The following is an 11,023-nucleotide window of genomic DNA, read 5'->3' as shown; positions in this document are numbered from 1 at the left end:
ACGTTTTTGCCACAATACTGGTTTAGATTTATGTATTTCTTTAATTTTCAACCAGAATTGGCGATCCATCATTAATTTCATTGCAGAAATGCCTGTTTTTAATGTAAAAATAAATTTGTCTTTGATAATGTTTGTCGAACATCCCCTTACACTCAATGATTTGTACCACCCAACCAGAAAAAATCCAAGTTGTTTTGATTTTATGCCAACACGTCCCCGCGACAGCCGAACACGACCTTACACAATCGGATTTGTCGCCGCAACGTGTTGTGTCGCAGGGTTTATCCGACCGTATAAAGTGCCCTTAAAAGATTCTTTACAAACACCGATATTCCGTCCGGAATAACTGATAGTCTGTAACGCGCATTAGTGATGCAGACGTTTGGCAGCTAACGATGGGTACAAAATCGAACTTTGAATTGCTGGTCTCTATATACTTAGTTTACCTGTTACGTCAAAACGTCACGTGTGCCACTAAATGATGTTTTAATAACAGCGGTACATTGGCAACACTGCCAAGTGCAAAAAGAGAAACGATAAACGATAAATTGATACATACATACAGAACATACAAATCGCACACATAAATTGCTAACGCTGATAAGCAGAGACGCAAAAGTGAAAAAATTCTATTCCATCGCCTTCATTGAATATTTCTTGTAAATAAATACCAAAAAATAATAATGGCTTCACGCAGTGAATCACGTATATACGTTGGTAATTTGCCACCAGATATTCGCACCAAAGATATTCAAGATTTATTCCATAAATTTGGCAAGGTTACCTTTGTCGATTTGAAGAACCGGCGTGGTCCGCCATTTGCATTTGTGGAATTTGAAGACGCAAGGTAAGTGGGGATAATGTTCGTCGTTAATGGGGCTTTCTTTGTTTTGCTTCTAATTACTGTGGACTTTAGCATCATATTTACGTTAAAATGATTGCCCTTTTCTTTCCAGAGACGCTGATGATGCGGTCAAGGCTAGAGATGGTTATGATTACGATGGCTATAGATTAAGAGTTGAGTTTCCCAGAGGAGGAGGTCCTGGTAGCTACCGTGGAAATCGTAATGAAGGCGGCGGTGGTGGTGGTGGCCGTGGCGGTAGAGATGGTGGAGGCCGTGGTGGTCGTGGCCCTCCAACGAAACGTTCTCAATTCCGCGTTCAAGTCACAGGATTACCCTCTTCTGGTTCTTGGCAAGATTTGAAAGATCACATGCGTGAAGCTGGTGATGTTTGTTTCGCAGATGCCTACAAAGATGGCACTGGTGTTGTAGAATTTTTGCGTTTAGAAGATATGAAATATGCCATCAAGAAATTGGACGATTCACGATTCAGATCACATGAGGTGAGTTGTTTCATTTTATTCTGTATTTAGGTTTTAATGAATCACTTTAATGCACTAGTAATTATAACCCAGTTTATTCATCTTTTGTGGATTTGTATTTTTTTAACGTATTGTCTAAAAACAAATATTTTATATTCTTGAAAGAGGATGGGTATATTGTAAATATTTTACCTTACGGGATTACAAATTTGTTGTTTTCGTAACTTAGTGTAAAAACTAAGATGGGATGTGTCGAAAGTTATGTGGTATTGGTTAAATTTGGCGCACACATCGTCTAAGCTGCTATCACATGCGGATAGGTAGGGGATGAAGCGACTGCACTTACTTCATCCTATTTGGGCCATAACTCAGTTGGTCAGCCGGGAAAAGTCTTCTTCCGGTCCTACGGGCGGTGGTCAGGACACGACAAAAGGACTTACTTTGAAGTTTATACTATAGTATCTTTAAGAATCCTGTTTATACCTATGCTTCTTGATCGGGAATATCTCTTGGATTTAGCGCTCTCGAAAAAGGTCACGTCTTTCGGAGTGTTGGAGGTCTATCCTCAAGATGATTATTGCGATAAACTCGGGAGACTTTGTTCGGATATTTGTCTGCAGAACGACATGTTATTCTGCTTTTAGTACCAGAAAATGTCTTTTTGTGTGCACTTTTGTGTGCTGTGGACAAGTGTCTTAAGGATCTCGTTTCTATCTCGAAGCTTATTATCAATGGCAGCGGTATTGACTTAACAATACCATCTCCACCGCAATTTTCTTTTAGATAGGCCACGAGCAACAACGGTCATCCTTTTTACCTATATAGTATAATTACTGATCTGGAATATCTCTTGGATTTATAACTGTAGAAAAAGGATATCGGCCACGTCTTTTCAGAGTGGTGGTTCTCTACTATCAGGATGATTACTGTTATAAACTCGGGAGTCTTTGTTGTGCATTATTATAGTTACATACATTTATATCTTCCAATCTTGATCTACAGGACGGTATTTTATTCTGTTTTCGTTCGCTATGGAGTCTATACTGCCGATACAAAGTTAACGACAAAAGGCCATTTTCAAGTTCTGCTTATTACCAATGGGATTGCCATTGCCCGTCTCCACTGGAATTTTCTTGTAGTGTGGTATGATTGGCTGACAGTCTCAATTACTAGATAGACCAAGACAATTGACGGTCGTACGTTTTACATGAAAGTTTTGCCTACTTTTGGGTGGAAGGGCCTGAACAATTGACACTTGCTGGCTTGCTTATTGCGTTGAGGGCTCACTCTACCTATTTTCAAGACATCGGATATAATGGATATTCCAAAGACTTATTGAGGAGTTTGGTCAGGTACAGTATTCCTAGAAGCTTTGGTTTGGCATTGTTGCAGACCTTTATTTCAGCCTCACCCTTACACTATGTAGTGCATTGTGATACTACAGTGATGAATTTCTCTCATATCACTGAGCGCTTACTCGATTCAATGTTTCGGTCTATAACAAGGAAATAGCGTTTCATATAACGGTAAAACGCTGTTCTTCGGAAGTGGGATTAAACTCACGCTAGCCTTTGCAACATGGCGATACCCAGATGCTTCAACATCAGCGCCTACTCCTGTCCTTCTCCTTTTCTATCACTTACGGTAGGGTCTCACTAGGCAAACATTTGACATAAATCAAAAACGAATTCGCCGCCACAATCAAACCAGAAAATATTTGTAGCTCATATCTGATATATTACATCAGCATATGAGTATTTTTCAAAAACTGCATTCAAATTTTTCGAAAGTGTTCCTGGAAAAAGGTTTGACACTCATTTTAAGCAAATATTTGCCTAGTGTGGCCACATCCTTACTCTTGAAATCCTCATAAACTGTCGGTATGCTGCTGGATGTAAAGGATAAATCACCATCACATCGTCAAATGTGACTGAGATCCCATAACCCATCTTTCCTGGGTTCGTGAGGCCTCTCATCTTACCTAAACGTGAGCCTAATTAACATTTATTTAGGTAATATAGTCGTCTGTTCCGCCAGTATTAGCCGACTTTATAATTTTAGAATTAGCAGGTTATGTACTAGAAGTTAGGTTAGGTTAGGTTAGGTGGCAGCCCGATGTATCAGGCTCACTTAGACTATTCAGTCCATTGTGAACCACAGTGGTGAACTTCTCTCTTATCACTGAGTGCTGCCCGATTCCATGTTAAGCTCAATGACAAGAAGTTAATAAGGCGCGTCTGAGAGCCGCTGTTTCTGTTGAGAAAAAAGGTTGATTTCACCTTGGCAATTCAACCAGGGTATGACGTTAGCGGCTGCCGTGTTGAACGCGCTTCAGAACTACCTTTGCATAGCGTCGTTAAATTTATAAGGTTATAAAATTAGAAAATCGGTAAATGAAGTGATGTTTTGAGCTATGTGAAATTACAAGTTTTTTTATCAGACTAGGCGATGCTATTTGATACAGTGTTGCCAACTCCCCAAGGCCAAAAAGCACCAAAAATATATTATGAATTCTAACATACCACCTTCCACCACAAAATCGAAAATTAAATGCTCTACTAAAAAAAAAAAAACTTCCAAAGATGTTTTATAGAACTTTTGTGAATTGAATTTTAAGAAGTTAAGGTGCTGGGTATTAAGATCGAGTTTAGCTGCTAAAATAGTCATTTTTTTCATTTTAAGGAATACAAACTTTGTGAAAATTTGCTTTTGGCTATTCCCCATCAAGTTATAATAAAATTTGCAGCAAATATGCATAATTTTATGCCTTTTTTACTGATATAGTTTTCACTTTAGCGGCAAAACTCGAACTTAGTACTCACCATTATGAACCGCTATTCAAGTATACACTTTGATCGGTTTTAATGCTTTCGTCCAATTCATTTTGATCAGTGATGTTTTTCAACTTTCAAAATATTAATATATGGAAGGAGTCTATTGCTTATTTCAGTTGTGCGTGCTTTTGTGAATTTAATACAAACGTTTTTAATGACATCTTTACCAAATTCAAAAATTTGACACTCATCGCTGAACTTTCCTACAGAATACCCTAAATAACAATATTAATTAAAAAATAATCAATACCAACTTCATAACAATCAAATTCTATATTTGGCAATAAATTTGAGTTTCTTCGGCTCTTGAAAGTCTAATCAAAATTTTTGTATCAATTAAACTTAATACTGTTCAAAATAAAAAAAGCACCAAAAGCACTAAATGAAAATGCCAGAAAGCACCAAGTTGGTGCTTTTTTTGAAAAGGCACCAAAAAGGCAATTTGGTGCTTTTTAGAAATCAAAAAGCACTAAATTTGGTGCTAAAAGCACCAAATTGGCAACACTGATTTGATAGGCTGGCGAACTACTGTAATCACTCGTAATTTTGGTGGGGTCATGCTAGTTCAAACTTCAAAACGTAGTTCCAAATTGCTTTATTAGAGCTATAGATCTCTGGTCGTTACCTAGAAGTCGGTTATGGCGTTACAACAGTCGCTATATGCAATTCGGCCCGAAACTTAACTGCTGCTCCCAAACATACGATATAGGGCTTATTGTTGCTTTGTAACAACTAAACTAAATAAAGGGCCCAAAATTGAGTTATCTCTCCCAGCCAAATCTATACTAATGGCTGTGGAAAGGTTCATTCGCCCGAACCGAAACATGTACAGTCCAGGCGTGTATAGATTTGTATCTGGCGTTTTCTTTTCAATGGCTCTATTAACCATGTTCCTTAATCAATATCTGTCCATAAAGCTCGAAAAATAATTGTATAATTTTCTATAGAAATAAAATTTTGATAAAATTTCCTATAGAAATAAAATTTTGACAAATTTTCTATAGCCATAAAATTTTCACAAAATTTTCTATTGCCATATAATTTTGACAAAATTTTCTATAGAAATAAAATTTTGACAAAATAAATTTTTTTACAAAATTTTCTATAGAAATAAAATTTTGACAAAATTTTTTTATAGAAATAAAATTTTGCAAAAAAATCTTTAGAAATAAAATTTAGCAAAAATTTTCTATGCTATTTTCTATATTGACAAAATTTTCTATAGAAATAAAATTTAGACAAAATCTTCAATGAAATAAAATTTTGAAAACATTTTTTATAGAAATAAAATTTTGTAAAAAAAATTTTTAGAAATAAAATTTAGCAAAAATTTTCTATTCTATTTTCTATATTGACAAAATTTTCTATAGAAATAAAATTTTGAAAAAATTTTCTATAAAAATAAAATTTTGACAAAATTTTCTATAGAAATAAAATTTTGACAAACATTTTCTATAGAAATTAAATTTTGACAAAATTTTCTATAGAAATACAATTTTGAAAAAATTTTCTATAGAAATAAAATGTTGACAGAACTTTCTATAGAAATAAAATTTTGATAAAATTTCCTATAGAAATAAAATTTTGACAAAAATTCGTATAGAAATAAAATTTTGACAAAAATTCGTATAGAAATAAAGTTTTGACAAAATTTTCTATAGCCATAAAATTTTGACAAATTTTTCTATAGAAATAAAATTTTGACAAAATAATTTTTTTTACAAAATTTTCTATAGAAATAAAATTTTGACAAAATTTTTTTATAGAAATAAAATTTTGCAAAAAAATCTTTAGAAATAAAATTTAGCAAAAATTTTCTATGCTATTTTCTATATTGACAAAATTTTCTATAGAAATAAAATTTAGACAAAATCTTCAATGAAATAAAATTTTGAAAACATTTTTTATAGAAATAAAATTTTGTAAAAAAAATTTTTAGAAATAAAATTTAGCAAAAATTTTCTATTCTATTTTCTATATTGACAAAATTTTCTATAGAAATAAAATTTTGAAAAAATTTTCTATAAAAATAAAATTTTGACAAAATTTTCTATAGAAATAAAATTTTGACAAACATTTTCTATAGAAATTAAATTTTGACAAAATTTTCTATAGAAATACAATTTTGAAAAAATTTTCTATAGAAATAAAATGTTGACAGAACTTTCTATAGAAATAAAATTTTGATAAAATTTCCTATAGAAATAAAATTTTGACAAAAATTCGTATAGAAATAAAATTTTGACAAAAATTCGTATAGAAATAAAGTTTTGACAAAATTTTCTATAGCCATAAAATTTTGACAAATTTTTCTATAGAAATAAAATTTTGACAAAATAATTTTTTTTACAAAATTTTCTATAGAAATAAAATTTTGACAAAATTTCCTATAGAAAAAAAATTTTGAAACAATTTTCTATAGCCTTAAATTTTTGACAAAATTTTCTATAGAAATAAAATTTAGACAAAATAGCTTTTTTTACAAAATTTTCTATAGAAATAAAATTTTGATAAAATTTCCTATAGAAATAAAATTTTGACAAATTTTCTATAGCCATAAAATTTTCTATTGCCATATAATTTTGACAAAATTTTCTATAGAAATAAAATTTTGACAAAATTTTCTATAGCCATAAAATTTTCTATTGCCACATAATTTTGACAAAATTTTCTATAGAAATAAAACTTTGACAAAATTTCGTATAGAAATAAAATTTTGACAAAATTTTCTATAGCCATAAAATTTCGACAAAATTTTAAATAGAAATAAAATTTTGACAAAATTTTCTATAGAAATAAAATTTTGACAAAATTTTGTATAGCCTTAAAATGTTGACAAAATTTTCTATAGAAATAAAATTTTGACAAAATAACTTTTTTTTACAAAATTGTATAATTAGATATAATGCGTTTGGACGTCAATTGCCTGTTTCGGTATCAGGCTAACATGAAATATAATAAGCAACGATGAGCCCGTCGTTAGAATTGTAGTTGTATCCTGGAAACCAGTTTCTGTTAGTTGTCACATCTTGTTGTAGTTGACTGTAGAAACAATAAGAATTATTCGACTGTTCACCACTTAGGTGAATTCTAACAAATTAGCTTTCTAAAAATAAATTTCGTGTTGCATTACTATGTAACAAAACGAAATAAAAATAAGATTAAGGGACTTGTAAGTTATTTGAAAAGATGATGTACAGTGGGAGAAAAGATGATTCAATTTGTAAGAGGAAAATTCCCAAATGTTTTCTCCATAAGGAGTTAGCATAAAGGGCCCAAAATTGAGTTATCTCTCCCAGCCAGATCTATACTAAAGGCTGTGGAAAGGTTCATTCGCCCGAACCGAAACATGTACAGTCCAGGCGTGTATAGATTTGTATCTGGCGTTTTCTTTTCAATGGCTCTATTAACCATGTTCCTTAATCTATATCTGTCCATAAAGCTCGAAAAATAATTGTATAATTAGCAACTAAATTGGATTTGGCATCAACGTAGCCGATTATCAACGGCAGGTGATTTTTTTATCACCGATAACCCCAAATTTTATTGCTGTCCCTAACATTCTAAGAAGCACTTGTTTTTCTAGCAGGTTGGATAATGAAAATCCTTAAGTTCATGTTGATTTCGCTCCGGCTTCAACTCAGACCTTATTGTGGGACCCAGTCGATGTAAGGTATACTGGTGTCTGGTACACGCCAATTCGCCACCTCTATTCCCGGCGTGATCTTTGAGTAGCACTAGTAACTGCCGTAATTAAATGAACCGCAGTTGCTTACACCACTATAATTGAGTCAACAAATGCTAGCCGGAAGACAGATTCCCATAGTGACATTTCCCAATTATCAAATTCTATTTACGAATTTCTATTATCACATCACCTTATCTATAAAATAAAAAAATGACTTACTTAAATTCTTATTCTAATCTCTTTATTTGCATTTCATAGGGAGAAGTATCCTATATCCGTGTTCGTGAAGATACCGGCGATGGCGACCGTGGTGCAGGTGGACGTGGTGGCGGTGGTGGAGACTTTGGAGGACGTGGAAGGTAAGCAATTATAAATTTCATCATCATAGACCATGTAAGTAATTTTTTCGATATCAATACAATTTCAGATCACGCTCATTTTCACCACGCCCCCGTAGACGTGGAACCCCAACTTATTCACCAGTTAGACGACAGACATTCTCAAGGTCACGATCTCGTTCAAACTTTTAATTTACATATTTAACAAACAGTAGTAATGGAAAAACTAAAATTTGCAAATGAAAACGAAACCCAAAAACATTATGATAATGAACAAAGAAAACAAAATTAACATTAATCACGAAAAGTATTTTACGAGATAAAAACAAACAAAAAAAAAACAACACTGAAAATCAATGATTGAAAAATTGGATGAAGACCTTGTATCGGTAACAAAATAACCCACAAAACATTTTGTCCATAATATGGATGATTGAAAAGCACTTCACATCCTTTAAACGTAATACAAACGAAATCAAAACATGGGCAATTTCTATTATAGCGATATTTTTTCGCCTTCGTTTTTTTTTAATACATCAGACTATTACCTTCTTGGTTTAGTTTTGTTTATTATTATTATTATTATTTACTAAATTTTAACAATAAGAGTACAAGACACAAAAACAAACAAACAACAGGAAATATATATCGTAGTACAAGCTAAAAGGAGGAAAATCAAGGCTTAGATTTTCATGGATTAATTACCAATATAGCCTGGTTATATGGTTCCCATATTATTAACTATCCTTTATATATATATTCTTTAACATTCCTTGATTTTGATCCTTTATTATTTCTCTTTTGTTATTAACAACAAATATCCTTAACAGAAAATTAAAAACCAAATCCTTATAAATTTCAGTAAATGTAAATATGTTTTATGGACTATTTAATTTCAATATTAAGAGAAAAAATCATGGAGAAATTGGAACAAACTAGCAAAATCTTAACGTTCCAAATTATCTGGATTTATTTTCTTTCTTTGAGAAAAAAGCAAAGGCAAGAAATGGATAACACATCGATATTGTTATTCATATGCATAACAGCTTTGAAGGTGTTGCTTATTAAAAAAATCCTTCCTTTACTTTGATTAACCCAGTATTCTTTGGCTACTTTGTTTTAAGAATAATTTAGAATATCCTTTTTCACTCCACCCACTCATTAAAAAAAAAACTACAACCAACCACCACCACCACATCCAACCAAAAATACTCTTTTTTTTTCTAAAACCAAAAAATGATTATGTTTAAAGATTTTTATATTAATATAAATTTTCTTAATTTTTCTTCTCTTTCCTCTTCAAAATGGAATGGATTTGGATTGGAGGGAAGGAGTAAAAAAAGGAAAGGAGAGGGTTATAAGGATATATAAAAAAGGATTTATAAGGAGTTGTCTTTTGTAAAGGATTATGGAGGAAGAGGAGGATTGGATTAAACGGAAGTATGGATGGGATAAAAGGATTCAAAAGAAGAGGATACCTCTATGGATTTGGAGAACATTACTACAGTGAATTTAAAAGAATTGATATTTAATGACATTTTAAGGATATTTTTCAAGCTTTAAATGAAAACAGGATATTCAGCAAAGCATTTTAACATGGAATTGCTAGAAAATGTTATAATTTTTATAATTATTAAAAAAAAACATTTTCTTCAATTCTTTCGAAAGCAAAGATCTAAAAAGATCTATCAACAAAATTAAAAGCAACGAGACCTCGGTATAACGCTAGGATTTCTCAAAGGATTGACACATTTTTCGTAAGCATATTTTCATATTTCCATTCGGGATTCGGGACAACGAGGGAGGAATTTTTCGTAAGCGTAAATGGATTTTCTGTAGTAAAAACAATTGGATTATAAATTTAAATATTATCTGCTGTCGACGCGGGAAAATTGTTTTGTTGATCTATCTCTACGCAAGGTCAAAGGATTTTGCCGAGAACTTCCCAAACGAAATGATCCTAACTAAAACGCTTCGCCATCGACCCTTCTAGTTAAATTTTATGCCTGTTCTCGCTTCAAACTCAATGTATGGATCTCTATCGATCGCATGAAATTTACGGGTCTCTGCTTTTTGACATGAATTTTGCCTAGTTTTTGGATTCTTCATATTTTGAAATCTGGATTTCCAACAATGCTCTCCCTCTCACATCCCCCCCAACCAAAGTCACATCACAAAAGTTGTTTGGATCTTTTCGCGAGATGCATCTTGTATATACGTACATATATATTATATTTGCAAAAAATTCTCGATATATTGTGGATCACCCTTGGAGCATTTAAAAGCCCAAACACCGTAGGACAGACACTTCGTAACGTATGAATATAGGACCTTCTCGTAAATAACAATAAAACTCACATTTCTCTGGATACTCTATTCGGTATGTTTGAAATTAAAGATCTTTTATTTTTCCCCCAAAAAAATATTTATAAGCATTACACTTTATAATTAACTACAGATCATGATGAGTATATTATTAACAAATCTATAAATTTAACTCCACACACCTTGCAATTTTAAAAATATAAACAATAAAATCAAATTTTGATTAACAAGCTGAAATTAAGAAAACCCGTTTTTTTTTTCTTTCCAATAGAATACGTGTAAGTAATAAAGGATGTCTATGTATGTACACAGAAAAATTACTTGTGGAATCAATCACGGAATTAATCCAATTAATTATACCCTCAACCACATAGTTGTTGGTCGATCTGCAAAAATTGTGCCTTGGAGAAGTATTGAATGGGTCTAAACCCAATAAAATAGATACAGATCGACTCAGAATCACCTCCTGAGTCTTTGGTGTCCGTTTGCCCATGAATTTTTGTTCCTAGGTTTCC

At 32.1% G+C, this 11,023-nt stretch overlaps 1 protein-coding gene across 1 annotated transcript; it reads left to right on the top strand.

The window, feature by feature from the left end:
* The first annotated feature begins 565 nt into the window (after nucleotides 1-565).
* On the top strand, nucleotides 566-9,055 carry LOC142220827 (serine/arginine-rich splicing factor 1-like). Its single transcript, XM_075290186.1, has 4 exons — nucleotides 566-847; nucleotides 957-1,344; nucleotides 8,104-8,204; nucleotides 8,273-9,055. The coding sequence occupies exons 1-4, from the start codon at nucleotides 684-686 to the stop codon at nucleotides 8,373-8,375; spliced, it is 756 nt and encodes a 251-aa protein (XP_075146301.1). The 5' UTR covers nucleotides 566-683; the 3' UTR covers nucleotides 8,376-9,055.
* Nucleotides 9,056-11,023: the final 1,968 nt, after the last annotated feature.

Source organism: Haematobia irritans, chromosome 1, assembly GCF_050003625.1.
Source record: "Haematobia irritans isolate KBUSLIRL chromosome 1, ASM5000362v1, whole genome shotgun sequence".
Classification (NCBI taxonomy): Eukaryota; Metazoa; Arthropoda; class Insecta; order Diptera; family Muscidae; genus Haematobia; species Haematobia irritans.
The sequence above is the reverse complement of the archived record's forward strand: the minus strand, read 5'-3'. Positions and strand labels throughout refer to the sequence as shown.

Excerpts from the sequence above, each read along its gene's own strand:
- LOC142220827 (XM_075290186.1), top strand. The coding sequence starts at position 684 with ATGGCTTCACGCAGTGAATCACGTATATACGTTGGTAATTTGCCACCA. Across the intron at positions 1,345-8,103 it reads CACGATTCAGATCACATGAG|GGAGAAGTATCCTATATCCG; the intron begins GTGAGTTGTTTC and ends TGCATTTCATAG. Across the intron at positions 8,205-8,272 it reads GACTTTGGAGGACGTGGAAG|ATCACGCTCATTTTCACCAC; the intron begins GTAAGCAATTAT and ends ATACAATTTCAG.